The sequence below is a fragment of the Phyllostomus hastatus genome, unplaced genomic scaffold (genome assembly GCF_019186645.2).
Source record: "Phyllostomus hastatus isolate PE091 unplaced genomic scaffold, TTU_PhHast_1.1 phas_contig_58, whole genome shotgun sequence".
Taxonomy (NCBI): Eukaryota; Metazoa; Chordata; class Mammalia; order Chiroptera; family Phyllostomidae; genus Phyllostomus; species Phyllostomus hastatus.
The window spans coordinates 5725620-5742405 of NW_025333916.1; the positions used below are offsets into that span (position 1 = coordinate 5725620).

The 16786-nt window shown below is 37.4% G+C and overlaps 1 protein-coding gene across 3 annotated transcripts in view; it reads right to left on the minus strand.

Moving 5' to 3' along the window:
• Positions 1-16786, minus strand: part of SLF1 (SMC5-SMC6 complex localization factor 1) — a 66533-nt gene that overhangs the window by 9899 nt on the left and 39848 nt on the right. For all 3 annotated transcript variants that reach the window (XM_045847999.1, XM_045847998.1, XM_045847997.1), the window contains one exon: positions 8789-8936. In XM_045847999.1, the coding sequence (XP_045703955.1) occupies positions 8789-8936 (148 nt within the window). The remainder of the gene's footprint in view (positions 1-8788; positions 8937-16786) is intronic.

The following is a 16786-nucleotide window of genomic DNA, read 5'->3' on the forward strand; positions in this document are numbered from 1 at the left end:
GCCTCCCAAGAGGCCCTAGAACTAACACAGCTGGTGGGTGACCTCAGACCACAATAAAGCACCACCCAGTTAGATTCACAAACTTCACACACAAAGGGTGGACTCTGCAGGCACCAGAGCTCTGCTGAAACAAATCCTGCTCTAGGACAAGCCCTCCAACAACAGTGAGTCCGCTAAGTCATGGCCACTCCTCATGAAACAGACCCCAATGAGTTCCCCTGCCCACTGCCGAAAAAATACTGTGACTCCCAATGCCAGTCTTATGAAAAGGAAAGGAACTATTTCAAAGTTAAACAGATTTAGAAAAATGGTGGAATTCTGCTATAAATCCCACTCCCTGTAGAAACAAACAAACGGAAAAAAAAGACCCACCCATAAACACACAGTTCTGCCTCCCTTTGCCAAACCAGGTCAGTCACAGGTACTCTCTCAGGAAAAGAAAGAAAAGTCTGCAGCTCAGCTAGGCAGGTTCCTGTTTGGCTTCTCCCAGTCCACGGTTCTCGGCAAGGCTCCTGCTCTTAATCCAAAACTGCAGGGCGCCTCCCCATGGTTGGCCAGTGGGAGTCCTCCTGCATGGTGAACACTGCATTCTACACTCCCAAGATGCACAGTTAAGCCCTGGCATAGCTGCCATGCTTGAGTTTAAATCCCACCTGGTTCTTCCTCCATAACCCCATTTCTGCCTCCTCCCACAATGGGTTACATCTGCTTTTCTTGGCTGCCACTGTTAGTCTGGACAGATGTGGTCCCGTGACCTAGGAACCTCCTCTAAGTCTCTCACAAGGGTGGTATAGTAACAGGGGACTACCTCCCACATGTATCCCAGGTAGGAGTCAGGATCATCTCCTTGGCTCCTGGCTTGACCAGCACAGCTTATTAGCATTACTAAAACATTGGCCAGGATCTTTAGATGATGCAAAGTAACTCTGAATGCCCCTGCTCCCCTTCCTCTTCTCCCAAGCCAGGTTAGTGGGGGCACTTTCCCATTTTGGGGACCTCTACATTCCCTGTTACACTCGAAGAGAGTCAGCATGATGTGACTGATGTGGTAACAGTAATTACGGCTCAATTACAGCAGGAGGGCAAACACAACTCACAGAAGGGATACCTCTGGAGGACCCAGCTCAGGTGACAGGTGACTGTGATGCTGGGACCCACAGGATACTTACTACATCAGGACACACTGCCAAAACTGGGAGGGGTAGAAGATCTATCTAATATTTAGACACAAACACAGGGAGGAAGTAAAAATGAGAAGATGGCCTGAATGGGTGAAGATACTGACAATAATACATTTAATAAGGGGTTGATGTCCAAAATATACAAAGAACTCGTGCAACCTAATACCAAAAACAAACAAACAACCCTCTTCAAACAATCCAATCAAAAAATGGGCAGAGGACCCAAACAGATATTTTCCAAAGAGGATATATAGATGGTCAACAGACCTCTAAAAAGATGTTCAAGGTCACTAATCATGAGAGAAATGCTCATCAAAGCCACAACGAGATATTACCTCACACCTGTTGGAATGGCTATCATCAGTAAATCAATAACCAAATGTTGACAAGGACGTGGAAAGTGGGGAACAAACCCTTGTGCACTGTTGGTGGGATCACGACTTGGTACAGTCACTATGGAAAACAGTATGAAGGTTCTTCAAAATATTAAAAATAGAACTACTATGTGATCCAGCAATTCTACTTCTAGATATTCACCTGAGAAAATCCAAAACACTATTCAAAAAGATGTATGTATCCCTATGTTCACTGTAGCATTATTTAAAATAGTGAATATATGGAAATAACCTAAGTGTTCACCAATAGACAACTGGATGAAGATGTGGTGCATACACACAATGGCATATTAGCCATAAAAAAGAAATCTTGCCATTTGAGATAACATAGATGGACCTAAAGGGTATTATGCTATGTGAAATAAGTCACACAGAGAAAAGACAAAAGCCACATGATTTCAATTATATGTGAAATAAAAAACAAAATAAACGAACAAAAAACAGAAACAAACTCATAAATACAGAGAACTGATGGCTGCATGTGGGAGAAGTTTAATGGGGCTGGGCAAAAAAGATGCAGGGATTAAGAAGTACAAGTTAGCAGTCACGAAACAGTCATGGGATGTCAAGTTAGCATAGGGAATATAGCCAATAATATTGTAATAATATATATGGTGCCGTGTGGGTACTAGATTTATCAGGGATCACTTCATGAGTTACATAAAAGTCTAACCACTATGCTATACACTTGAAATTAATATAACATTAAATGTCAACTCTAATTAGAAAATAAATTTTTAAAAATAAAAATAAACCAGTGTTTCCTAATAGAAACATGATACAATCTGTATTATAATTAAAAATAATTAGACAATGATAAACATAATATCAATATAAAGTATAAAACTGGCCACCTCCCTCAAGGGCTGAGTTCCTCTGGGCTGTCAGACACCCAATGAAAGTCCTGTCTGGCTCAAATGCCTTCTCAAAAGGCTCAGGCTCTCACATAGCTGCAGTCCTTAACTGTTTATTTTTCAGTCCCCTGTGTGTGTGTATGGCGGGGGTATAAAAGAATGAGGGATTAAAGGGGGAGAGTAGGGTCATCCCCAGAGAACACCTGGCAATTTTTGGTTGTCACAACTAAGGAAGTGCTATTGGCCTCCAGTGGGCAAAGGCCAGGGATGTCACTAAACATCCTACAATTCAGTTCATCAGGCCTTAAAACATAAGCAGGGCCCAGGCTAAGGGAGAAACTCTGCCTTGACTAGAGAGACTTGAGGTTCTTGCCTTGAGACAGACTGCCATGTGGTCAAATGGCTCCAGCCACATGTCAGGTAGGTCTCACTTACTTCCATAGAGACAGGATTGCTGAATTCAAATAACCCGTTTCAAAATGGCGTCAACCATTTTTTGCAAGAAATGGAGATGTAAAAAAGTAGTTATTTACAACCTTTTATTATGACCGACTACTCACAACCTTCTAAGCTTAGAAGCTTAGGTTAGTATTATCTGAAACTGTACAAGCAGTAAACTGAAGGATTATCTTTTGGACATTAAATCTCAAGTCATATACATTTAAAAAATCATATCTATTGTCATGGAGTTTATTATAATCAATTGATCTTTTAACTTATCAACTCTAACCAGAGGCAAAAGCAAAGCATATATAGCTTGTACTATACAGTTCAAAATGACATCATTCACCTTGGATCTTCCAAATGTAGTTATTCAGCTAGCAAGAACATTTGATGGGTTGAAAGAAATAGGAAATACAAACTATAATGAATCCAAATAGTACCAAGTAGCATCACATGCAAAGGGAATGATAAACAATAAACAAAAGAACACAAGAAGCTTAGCTCCTGGACTGTAAGATCCTTAAAAGGATGATTTTTGTAGCCCTCAAAGCTTGTAACAGGTCACCAACCTGCACAAAATAAACAATAACTGATAAATGAATGAACAAAAAATGACTGGCAGATAGCCATTTTAGGATTGTCTTTATTTTAATCCTCATGCCAGGATATGTTTTTATTGATTTTGGAGAAAGAGGAGAGAGACAGAGAGAGACATCGTTGGGGGAGACAAACATCAGTCAGTTGCCTCGGATCCGCACACTGACTGGGGATCAAACCTGCAGCCTCAGTGTGTGCCCCAACCAGGAATGGGACCTGAGGATTTTTTGGTATACGGGATGATGCTCCAACCGATGGAGCCATCCGACCTGGGTCAGGAGGATCTTTTTAGGAAAGTTAATCAGATTCTGCCACTTCCTTGTTTTCTAACTCCTTAACATATCTTAGAAGTTCCTAAGCAAAGTCCATTTCCTCTTTTTTGGCTTTATTCTGGCCTCTCTTCTCCTTACTACTTATTATCAGCCAGGTACCAGGTTGCCAACAAGCCCAGCTCTTTCCTATCTCAGTTTTGGTAAATGTGTCTTCTGACTGCAATACACTTCTTCAACTCTGCCAAACTCCTACTTAGCCTTCAAGTTCTGCTTTCCATGACCACCCAATAAAAGTTAGTTCAACCATCTCTACATCTAGTTTTTTCACTGAAGCACACAGCATTTTTAAATGACATATTTACAGTCTGCCTCTCCCACTGAAAGCTCTCCAAAAAAAAGCAAGAACCACGTTTTGTTTCCCTCTTCCACTGCATCTGAAGTGTAAAGATCCATGATTGGTACAGGGACAATGAAAATATGTTAAATAAATGAAGGGAATAGAAACATTTTGACTGAGATAGTAAGATCATAAAATTTAAATTTTGGGAAAAGTTTGAACCATGGAGAAAGATTAGAATACAGATTTTAAAAAGGTAAATAAAGGTTTGAGAAAACTATCAGCAAAAAATGATGATATAGCCTGACAAAGGCAAAGGAAGCTTTATTAAAGTTATCCAAAGGTGTGAAAAATGTAACAGATTTAGATGATGTTTTATTCCCAATGAAATCAGGAAAAGAAATAAGTTTAAGTTAGATATATGCAAACTATGTCTTGCTATTATTATGAATAAAGTTTTACTGGAACACAGCCACGCTCATTTATGCATTGTGTATCACTGCCTTCTTACTGTAACTGTAGAGCTGAGGAGATGGAACAGAGATTACGGAGCCTGTAAAGCCAAAAATATTCACTACCCAGTGCTTTACAAAACAAAGTTTCCCAACCTTAGTTTAAGTCAATACATCAGGAACTTCATCTAAACATAAAAAAGAAAATTCAGATCACTTGATCTTAATGATATAAAGGGATATAAAGAAACTCTGTTCAAAGTGTTTAGAAATAAAGAATGGCATCTGTGTGAGAGTGATGGACATGAGATCTCATGAAAAGAATTTTACTTATCTACTAAACTATCTTCTGTCTTAATTTTCTATAAAACTACTAACAACTAACAACAACTTTACCAAACTAAAATTAATTTACTACATCTGAATCTGAGTAACATCATAATATGAATTTTTTTCTTTTGGACTAGGGAAAACCAAAACATCCAGTTTGCCATAAGTGAAACAGATGAACCAATAGCTTCAACTGGAAGTTATAGAGCAGCCAAATTATAACATCTTTACTAATGACTTAGGAAAAGCAAAAATAGTAACTGAGCTAAAGAATAGTGCAAAGAAACATTAAAAAAAAAAAGAAAAAGAAAAAGAAAAGAGCCCTGTCTGGTGTGGCTCAGTGGATTGAGTGCAGGCCTGGGAACGGAAAGGTTGTGGTTGATCAGCCACGGCACAGGCCTGGGATGAGGGCCAGGTCTCCAGTAGGGGGAGTGTGAGAGGCAACCACACACTGATGTTTCTCCCTCTATTTCTCCCTCCCCCTCTCTCTAAAAATAAATAAATAAAATCTTTAAAATAAAAAGAGGGTATATTTTTAGAGAAAAAGAAGTGGTTATTTATGAAAGTATCAACACACTGACAAAAAGAACATTATTAGAACATTTTCTTTAGTTCTTGAGATAAATGTATTACTCTACCAGCTCTATAATAAACACTTTAATTTTGCATGTGAGCAGTAGAAAAGCTATTGCTCTCTTACAGATAAAACTGCTCACTTGCATTCTCTCTCTTGACAAAGGTTAAAAATTCAGACATAGTAACAACAAAAATTTAGGAAGATATTAATTTGAAGTACTTTGAAAAATATATGTTGCTTTTTTAAAACTGCCTATCTGTAGCCTAATCTGAAGTCTAAAGAACCAACTGTGTGTGTTTGAGAAAGGTAAGGAATAGCTTAAACATACTTTCAAACACAGATATAGTTTAAATCCCATCTAGAGTTTTAAATATTAGTGATCAAACAGATTCTGGAAAGCAAAACAATCACTCAGTTGGCTGACAGAACTTCTATGCTAATGTTAAACTCTAAGTTTAGATTAAGTCACTTACAGGCTCAAACTTGTTGTGTTTAAACTTGTCACATGAAAACTAGGAATAACAGTGAATAACATTACCTTAAAGTAAAGGGAATTCAGAATATGAGTAAAGAAAGCACTAAGGCTGATGCACCCTGTTAATATTAGAACCCTGTTAACACAGGCTCATTATTTCATGCTTTTGGCTAAAACCAATAAAGGAAACCAATACATACAGGAAACAACACATATAACGATGTTGATAGTCTCTAAAGTCACTGTTATTCCTTTTTTGAGTTGCCAAACTCAGAGGTTTTTGTTTGGAATGAAAACTGGGAATCCTTTTAACTGAATGTTTAGTTATCACGCTACCAAATAATGACAGAATTCTGCTGTATTTAAAATGGGGGGGGGGGGCAGAAAATGGAAAAAAGCACCTAGTAGGAAGGGTGGGGAAGAAATGATAAGAAAGGGTTCTGAGGAAGACTGAATCTGAGCTAAAAAATGTTAAAAACTCATACAACAAAGGGCAGCTCCTCCACAAAAGAAACAAAATCACCCCTTAGCTCAATGAAAGAGGAAAAGGAAAAAACATAAAATGCTTTAGACAAAATTCTTTTGACCTCAGTAGCGTAAGAATGAGACCTCACTTTGCAGAGGGCATCATCAAATAAATCGTGAACTGGATTCTTGTTCTAGATTTTCTTTTCAAAGTATTAAAGTGACTGGCAGCATATTCAAAAACTTTTTTTTACATATAAAACCAAGCCATGCTAAAACACATGTAACAAAACATATTTACAGGCAGTCTAAAATATGTTTAAGTACACAAAAATCATCTTTTATATTTGAAAGCCACAAAAAGCTCACTAGGTTTACAATCTGTTCATATTAGGAATGGAAGAAATGGAAGGAATAGAAGGAAAGAAGGAAGGAAGGAAGGGAGGGAGGAAGGAAGGAAGGAAGGAAGGGAGGAAGGAAGGAAGGAAGGGAGGAGGGAAGGAAAGGATTCATAGTTCCCCCAAACTGGCTTTGAAGTTTAGGAGTATATATAAGGTCTTATGAAAGCCTCCCAGTCTCTAGGAGACTCAAAACTGGTAGAACCTTTCATAAGGTGAGAATGTGAAAATGACTTTTGTCATCATTGCTTAAATGATATTCTACCTCCCACTTATTTGAGAGGAGACTTTGAAGTAGATGATGGGAAAAAAGGGAAGAAATAAAAAAATTTGATATATAAATTATTTCTATTTGCTTCATCCATGCTCATCTGTTAGCTTACTGGACTCAATGGAAAAAAAATACCAGCTACTTTTTATAAGAACAATTATACAGCAACAGGTATATAGGAAAACTGTTTCAGTTAAATAACGCAAGAAAATGTATATTACTTTAAAACACAGTAAGCATTCTGATTCAATGTATTTCATTTTTTAATATTGTCAAGTATTCATTGAAGAAGAGATCTAGGAACTGTTCATATAGCACAGATAAAATTAGAGGACTACAATGCTTTTTCCTCAATTTTAATGATCAGAAGTACTGAAAACACTGAAAATAGTTCTTACCATGTGAGATTCAAAAATACTATATATAAACAAGCAATCTCTCACTCTAGTAAAAAGAGAATATACTGATTTTAAATTTGGTTAAATGTTTGCTTGCATATGATGGTTTAACTTTAATTTTTAGTTGTAGTATTAAGGGAAACATCAATATTATACACATAATTTACTTCCAAATACTATTTTCTATAATCTAATACTATAACCTAATTTTAGTTTTCATAAAATCATCCAGATAATATTTAAAATTTTTTTTATTGTTCAATTATAGTTGTCCCCACTTTTCCCCCATTGCTCTCCCCTGCCCTGCCCATCCCCTCTCCCATATTCAATCCTCCCTCCCCTGTAGTCTTTATCCAGGGGTCCTTTTTGTGTATGTTCCTTGACTTGACCTTTCCCCTTCTCCACTCCCCATTACCCACCTCCCCACTTCCCTCTGGTCACTATTAGTTTGTTTTTTACTTCCATGTCTCTGGTTCTATTTTGCTTGCTTATTTATTTTTGTTAAGTTCGACTTATAGGTGAGTTGATAATATTTCTGAACAAATGATGTATGTGTTGGGTGGGGAAGAAGGCTCATGTAGTATTTGAAGAAAAATAATAAAAATTACATATATAGTATGAGCTTTGCTATGTAAAAAAGCTTAGAAATACTAGAAAGAAATACAGTCATACCTCCATACTGGTCGGCTTCAGAACTTGTCAGACCCTGTACTCGTATTTTGACGAGAAAAAATGTTTCAGCACTCGGTGCTTGCTTGGGACTCATCAAACTTGCTAGAACTTGTATGAGTCATGACACCACCCCGCAAGAGAAAATGCTTCATCATGTGACATGTTCTGTACTTGTCAGTTTCGGCACTCATCATGAGTTCTGGAAGGTATTAACGACGAGGACTGAGGTACCAATGTATATTAAGAGCTTAACAGTGGGCCCTGGCTTGTGTGGCTCAGTGGATTGAGCACTGGCCTGTGAACCAAGAGGTCACTGGTTTGATTCCCAGTCAGGGCACATGCCTGGGTTGCAGGCTGAGAGGCAACCATCGATGTTTCTCTCACATATTGATGCTTTTCTCCCTCTCTTTTTTCCTCCCTTCTATTCTCTCTAAAAATAAATAAATAAAATCTTAAAAAGAAACCCAGCTTAACAGTGGTTATCTATGTGGGAAAAGTCATTATGGGTAATTTTTACCTTCCTTTTTATATTGTCTACATATGTGTGTGTGTGTATATATAAATGGTTTAAGGGAAGCTTCATATGAACATATGTTAAAGATTACAGACTGCCTAAAGGAAACTCAAAATTAATTTTCACAATAGAAAACAGGAAAAAAAAGACACTTACCATCACATGAAAGGGAAACATAACTTCCGAAGTCATCAGACATGTGTTGCATCACATTTCTACCCATTTTTAGACCAAGGAAGATCCAATAATCTATTGCTGCTCCAAGAATTCCAGTCAATAAGTAAGCTAGTTCATGTTTGAAGACCTAACATTAAGATGAGAATCATATTAAAACATATGGATTCTATGTGTATTTATTTTGAATTACTTGTTGAGACAAAACTTAGCTACCATATTTTGCCATGGATAATGTGCTCTTTTGTATAATGCACACCCACGTTTTGGTGCACATTATACACGAGATTATTATACCTACAGCATGTAATCACTATACCCATGTAAAATGTGCATCCTTGTTTTCCCCTCAAAAATTTGGGCATGAAAGTGTGCATTATACACAGCAAAATCTGGTACTTAAAAACAGACTACACTGATGATAAAAGGTATTCTTAAGAATCTTAGCAAACCAACTCCCTCTATTCTCTTCCTTTACTTCCTTCCCTATTCCTTCTTCCCCATCTATATCTATCTATACAGGACAAAACAGTTAATAAAACAAAATTTCCAGGATTTATGTATGGATAGCTTATAACAAACTTTTAAGGTTACTTAAGCCAATGGTGCCAAGTGTTTTAATCAGGCAATAAATCCATTAAAACAGTGAGGAAATAAATGACTTCAGTGGATTTCTATTAACAGGAATATATGACTATAAAATGACTATTTAAAAAAAATAGATTAGCCACCCCTACTGTTTATATTTAAAATTAACCTTTATGTTTCTACAGAAATACTTGAAAAACATGATAAATAAAAGCTTTGGCAAATGAAATTATTTTGTTATAAAGAAACTGATTCAAATTTTAATTATTAAATTATATCAAACACCATTACTTAACTTAGAGATGTACAGGATACTAGTTTAAAAATATGAATACTGTCTATATTATCACTTTTATAGTAAACATTTTTTTTTGGTATTTTTAAATATATTTTATTGATTATGCTATTAGTTGTCCCATTATCCCCTTCATTCCCCTCCACCCTGCACACCCTCTCCCACCCACATTCCTCCTTTAGTTCATGTCCATGTGTCATAAGTTCTTTAGCTTCTACATTTCCCATACTATTCTTGCCCTCCCCCTATTTTCTACCTACTATCTATGCTACTTATACTCTGTACCTTCCCCCCCTCCTCCTCCCCCCACTCCCCTGTTGCTAACCCTCCATGTGATCTCCATTTCTGTGGTTCTGTTCCTGTTCTAATTGTTTGCTTAGTTTGGTTTTGTTTTAGGTATGGTTGTTAATAATTGTGAGTTTGCTGTTATTTTACTGTACATATTTTTAATCTTCTTTTTCTTAGATAAATCCCTTTAACATTTCATATAATAAGGGCTTGGCGATGATAACTCCTTTAACTTGACCTTATCTGGGGAGCACTTTATCTGCTCTTCTATTCTAAATGAAAGCTTTGCTAGCTAGAACAATCTTGGATATAGGTCCTTGCTTTTCATGACTTGGAATACTTCTTTCCAGCCCCTTCTTGCCTGTAAGGTCTCTTTTGAGAAATCAGCTGACAGTCTGATGGGAAGTCCTCTGTAGGTTACTGTCTCCTTATCTCTTGCTGCTTCTAGGATTCTCTCCTTCATTTTTACCTTGGCTAATGTAATTATGGTGTGCCTTGGTGTGTTCCTTCTTGGGTCCAACTTCTTTGGGACACTCAGAGCTTCCTGGACTTCTTGGAGGTCCATTTCCTTTGCCAGAATGGGGGATTTCTCCTTTATTATTTGTTCAAGTAAGTTTTTCACTTGTCGCCCTGGCTGGCGTAGCTCAGTGGATTGAGCGTGGGCTGTGAACCAAAGTGTCGCAGGTTCAATTCCCAGTCAGGGTACATGCCTGGGTTGCAGGCCGTGACCCCCCAGCAACCACACATTGATGTTTCTCTTTCTCTCTCTCTATCTCCCTCCCTTCCCTCTCTAAAAATAAATAAATAAAATCTTAAAAAAATTTTTTTTCACTTGTTGCTCTTCCTCTTCCCCTTCTGGTACCCCTATAATTTGGATGTTGGAATGTTTAAAGATGTCCTGGAGGTTCCTAAGCCTCTCGTTATTTAGAATTTTCATTTCTTCATTCTTTTCTGATTGCATGTTTTTTTCTTCCTTCTGGTCCACTCCATTGATGTGAGACCCAGCTTTCATTCCATCACTATTGGTTCCCTGTGCATTTTCTTCATTTCACTTATTGTAGCCTTCACTTTTTCATCTAATTTGTGACCAAAATCAACTAATTCTGTGAGCATTCTGATCATCAGTGCTTTGAACTGTGCATCTGATAGGTTGGCTATCTCTCAGTCACTTAAAAGTACTGGCTGTGGGGTGTTCATTTGTTCTTCTGTTTGAGCCATCTTTTTAGCTTTCTTTGGTCTGGTAGCACCAGTTATGTATGAAGGGCAGAGCCTTAGGTGTTCACCAGGGTGGAGCACCCAGTCTCTGGGTTGTGATGCTGTATGCAGGGATGGGGTCCGAGAGAGAACAATGGCGCTTGCTCTGCTCTCCGTTGTATCTCAGTCCCTTCTGCCGCTTCCCCCAAGCAAACTGGGCCCCTCTGGTGCCAATTCCCGTGTGGGTGGGCTTGTGCACCCCATGGGACTTTCCAACTCACTCTCCTGTGAGGCTGGAAGTCTCTCCCTGCGCCTCAATCCCCAGAGGTGTTTTCAATCAGTGCCCCATGGCTCTATTTCCCAGCACCGGGATCCTGGGTTTGCAGGCAGTGCCTTGCTTCACAATTGCCGCTTTGCTGGGTCTGCCGGTTGCCACCCCTCGGCCAGAGTCTGCCAGCTGCCGCTTGTGCACCCAGGATCCACCCACTGCAGTCCTGCGTGCCCCGGATGCCCTATGCAACTGATCCCAATGCTGTCTGCTCTCTGTGCTGGGCACAACCTGTGCCCAGCTGCCCAACTCCACCCCTCCTACTGGTCTGGATGAATGTGTCTATTTTAATTCCTTGGTTGTCCGACTTCCATACAGTTCAATTTTCTGTCAATTTTGGTTGTTATTCTGTTTCTAAATTGTTGTTGTCCCTATCTTGGTTGTGCGAGGAGGCACAGTGTGTCTATCTATGCCTGCGTCTTGGCCGGAAGTAAATATTATTAAATTCTTATAGCAAGACATACAAACCTTACTTATAGTAAGTGTGCTTTAATCTAGTGTTTGAAAATCTTTCTAATATGTAAACTATAAAGATGAAGTATAAAAATAATATTTTTAAACATCTTGGATTTAGATAAAAACTCTTTTTTCAAAATAACATTAAACTTGTATCACTGAAATTCCTATATTTTTGCTGATTTTGTTTAGGCATGAAAAAAAATCACCAAATTATCAATAGTATAGAAGGCATGTGAAAAGGTTTCAATAAATGTTATGGTATCCAAATAGATTATAACTGCTATATTCTGCCATCATACTATGCCTAATAGGGGATCAGTGACAAAAAAATCCCTAGCACTTTGAACCTTCAGTGACTACTGGTTTTTCCCCCCTGCCCTCAGCAGACAAGGTTCTTACAGGTATATACCTAAAGTATTTCATTAGGGAATCATTCATTATCATAAGGAACTACTAGTTAAATGATTTCAAAACTGAGATGCTATTTCTGGTTTGTTGTGCAAACAAGGGCAAATGCTCAAGCAGCACATTCATCAGGCATACCAAACAGTGTACTGAGGGAAAACTCAGAGTCAGGATCCTTAGCAGGTGTGCAAGTCCTCTGTTGCCCTATCACACTGTAGGGCAAATAAGCTGTACTCTAGCAGGGCTACACATTAGAATCTGGGAGAGAGACTCTGAAAAATGGGGCCAAGAGGATTTTAAGCTTCATGAGTAGGGAAGCACTGTTCTTCTGATATGATCAAGGGCCACGATACAGAACCTTGACTACAGCCTGATCCTGTCAGGTCAGGATACATGAGTGGAGCATCAGTACCACTACCTCTTTTGCCTCGGTTTGATTACAAGGCTGGACTTAAGTCATTAGAGTCAGAGTTGTATGACTTGGGAAGCAAGGAGCAGGACAGGCCTTAGCAAGCTGAAAAAGTACCAGTGCCTCTCCTATACCCTAGTAGGGTCCAAGCCTTGTAGCTAACTAGGACTAACTCCTTAAGCACTGGGTCTTAGTCAGTCTTCAAAGAACTTTGCAGGAAACCACATTCATTCTTTGTAAAGCCAGTGTGCAGATGATCACTCTGGGCAAATTTTACTTCTCATCGTTCAAGTTATGAAGAGAAAATAAGACAGGATAGTGAAAATCTATGTGTAAACTAGTACACTGCTCATGTCAAGATTTACGCCACAGAATGCTCATTCCAATATAATGTGTATCTGAACACTGGCAATGACTTCTCAAGGAAGAGAGAGGCTGGTAAGTTTTGATTTCTCAAAGCATTCTCCTAGCTCAAGTGAATAGTAAATCAGAATCACTTCAGATCCCTGGTCGTAGGACTGTAAATAGGGAAAAGGAAGGTTAGCCTACAGAGTTAATAAGCCTCATCATATAAAATCACAATCCAGCACTCCTATAAATTAATAGTAACTTAAAATCAACCAGCTGGAACTTTTCCTCTTTCCTTACACAAATATATGTACATATGTACCTGGTATCACAAAGAAGTATCAATATTACTTAATATTCAATTTCCCTTGATATTATCATTATTAAACAGTTAGAAATAGACAGGTCTTGCAGTACTACCATGAAATGACTGCAGCTCCTTTACTATGATTAACAAAGATCCTGCCAAAGTTATTCTTATCTGTGTGCTATTAGCTAAACATACATGAAACATAGCACATATTCACAGCAGAAAATTTTTATATAAAAGACCCTTTCAAATCAAGGTTCTTGGATCTTATTATATTATATTGTTAACTATGATACTATCAACATAGGGCCAAGACATTGTGCTATGGATTGTACTCACTGTGACTTTAACAGGGTACAAGCAAAACTATCATTTCTAGCACATGCTCTAGAAGTGGATTAGTGAGAAAAATGATAAACCAACCACCAAAGGAGAAAAGTATTCATGAAATACTGAAATGTTTGCTAAAACTTAAAAAACAGAACATGAATACCCTAAGAATTAACAAAGAAATAAATGATAACATGATTTGTACATTTGACATATATTTATTTATAACTCATTTCTAATATGCTAAAGTTTATTATCAGACATTCTGTCAATACAGTTCTCTATTATCTGCTAGTACAAGTAATCTCCAGTTTATAAACTTGACAATCTTCTGAAAATTGACTAGCATATAACAGAACAAACCAGTATCTTGGCCATCTGATTCCCAGGTAGGGCTTTCTAAAATATTCCACTGAAACAGATGATGAACTGCTCCTCTAGTACCTCTGTCACAAAGATGCGAACATAATGACCATATTGCGTCTCTTCCTGCTTTAAAAACTTGCATTTGAATGAAATCAGAAAAAATATGCTGCAGTGGAGATTTGGGCTTTGCCTAACAGGCTGAGAACACCTTGTATATCTAAACTCTTTAGCCTCCATTTTCTTATCTTTAAATACAAACTAGGTTCTGTTTCTACCTACAATTGTAGGGACTACCATGAAATAACACTTAAGGACATCACAAAGAAAAGTAGGACTAACCACCAAGCTTAGAAAGATTTGTACCTCCTCAATAACCTTGACACAGCCCACCTCTGCTCTTTGCCAAGGAAAGCCCAAAGCTTTCTCAGATTAATGACAATGAAATTCACTGCCTTGGTGTCACTTGGCAATACTTGCTGATTGACATTATGACAAAACAATATTAGCATAAACTGAGGACTTCTGTTTAGCTAATGACTTAAATTGAATGCTTCAACTCAGCAAATCAAGAAACAAATGCTTTACAGTACAGAAAATGATGTCTGTGAACATGCATGGAATTCTTGAAATTGAAAACTGCCAAAAAGATTTAATTAAGTACAAGAATGAATTCTAACAGATAACACAACAAAAACATACTTTATATGAGTTTAAGCAATTAAAATGATAAATAAAATATTAATTTGCAAAGTTTAAAACCAGTTCTCATGTTGCAACTGATCCTACAATTTATTACAGAAAAATTCAATATATTTATGAAGCAATTTATAAATGTGAACAAAAATCTTCAAGGTCAGTATGTATAAATCTGGTACTATTTACATAATTATTTCCTGAGTAAATTCTTATCCATGTTAGTCCTTTGGTAATTTAGTAAAATTGTGAAAATGTTAGTTTTACTGTTCTTAGTGATAAATGAGCCATTTCGTTTATGCAATCAAATGGATAAAAAAGAAACATTAAAAATGAGGAAATGTTTCCTATTCTTAATGATTATTGTCTAAAAAATACATACAAAGGCAGATGGTAATAAATAAGAATGTTTTCAGTTTTAGTTTAGAAATAGTATAGTCAATTGGCAATGAAGTTTAGATAGTTCTATTTCTGCTGACTAAAAGTTTTACATATTTGTATAATCATATTCTTTTTAAACCAGATACATGTATAAGAAAATGGCTACTCACCTAGTTATTGCTATGTAATAGGATTACTTGATCACAAAGTCTAGCTACACACAAAAAGACATCTTTTTAAAAAATGTCAATTAAAAAAACTTAGGGACCTCAAAAGAATTTTCTTTTAAGCATCCCTCTCCACCCCACCCCCGACAAATATAATTTTTAAAAACTAAGTACTTCTATTTTTGATAATGGAGGCCTAGGTAATTCAGATAAACCTTATTAAAAAGAAAACTACAAATGAATAAAATATGTAAAATATCTTCTGGAAAGTTATGAGGAATTGCTAAGCCAAGATCTGGGAGAAGGTAAAAGCCAAGTGAAGCACTCAAAGTAGCTGACGTTGCCCTAAGAACATTTTCCTAACCCCAGAAAAAGAGCTGAAGTACAGAAGTATGGTTTTGGAGCCTAGGGAAAAAGGAGTATAAAAAGCATAGTCCAAGACCTAATAGCTCATACTCTTATACTCTGAAGGGTTTCACCCTCAGAGTAAGAGTGAATCAGAAGCAAAATACATGTATATGTAGCCTTGTACTTCATTTCAACCATCCAGTAATCCTCCAACCTAAATACTGGACTAGAGTAGTCCTCAACGGTACTACATCCAGGCACCTGGCAGAAGCAAAGACAAATTTTCCGGGAAAGATATTCAGTGTCTTTGCCACAATTGTTTCGACAGACAATTTTTCAAATGCAATTTACATCCCATAGCAAACAATAATTAGCTTGCAAGGGAATATAAAAGACATAAGATAGCAAACACCAGAAACAAATACAAACAGATCCACAAAGACTTCGAGTATGTAATAATCAGACATGGATTATAAAATAACCATTATTGCCATGTTGAAAGACCAAAAAAACAAAACAACAAAAAACAACCCCCCCCAAAAAAAAAACTTGAAAATTTTGTAGGGAACTAGAAGCCATAAAAACATGTAATAGTAACTTTGAAGTAAGAAGGCCTAAAACTGGAAAAAATACAAAAATTCAAGTACAACTGTCATGTTTAATAACAAATTAGACACAGCTGAAAAGAGTGAATTAAAAATTGGATGAAAAGACACTTATAGACTGTTCCAAGTACATACAAAAAATGAAAATATAAATGAGATTGGACTCCCAGTCAAGATGGAGGTGTAGATACCATGGCTTGCCTCCTCACACAACCACATCAAAATTACAACTAAACCATAGAACATCCATCACTCAGACTATCAGAAATAGAGTTGAATGGAAGTCCAACAATTACAGAATTAAAGAAACCATATCCATGCAGACTGGTAGGAGGGGTGGAGACAGGGAATGGGCTGGTCCCACTTCCATGTATGGTGGATAAAAATTCAGGCAGGGTATCTTGGGAATGAGGAGTTTAAGCCCCACACCAGGCCCCCCAGCCCAGGGTTCCAGTGCCAGGAGGCT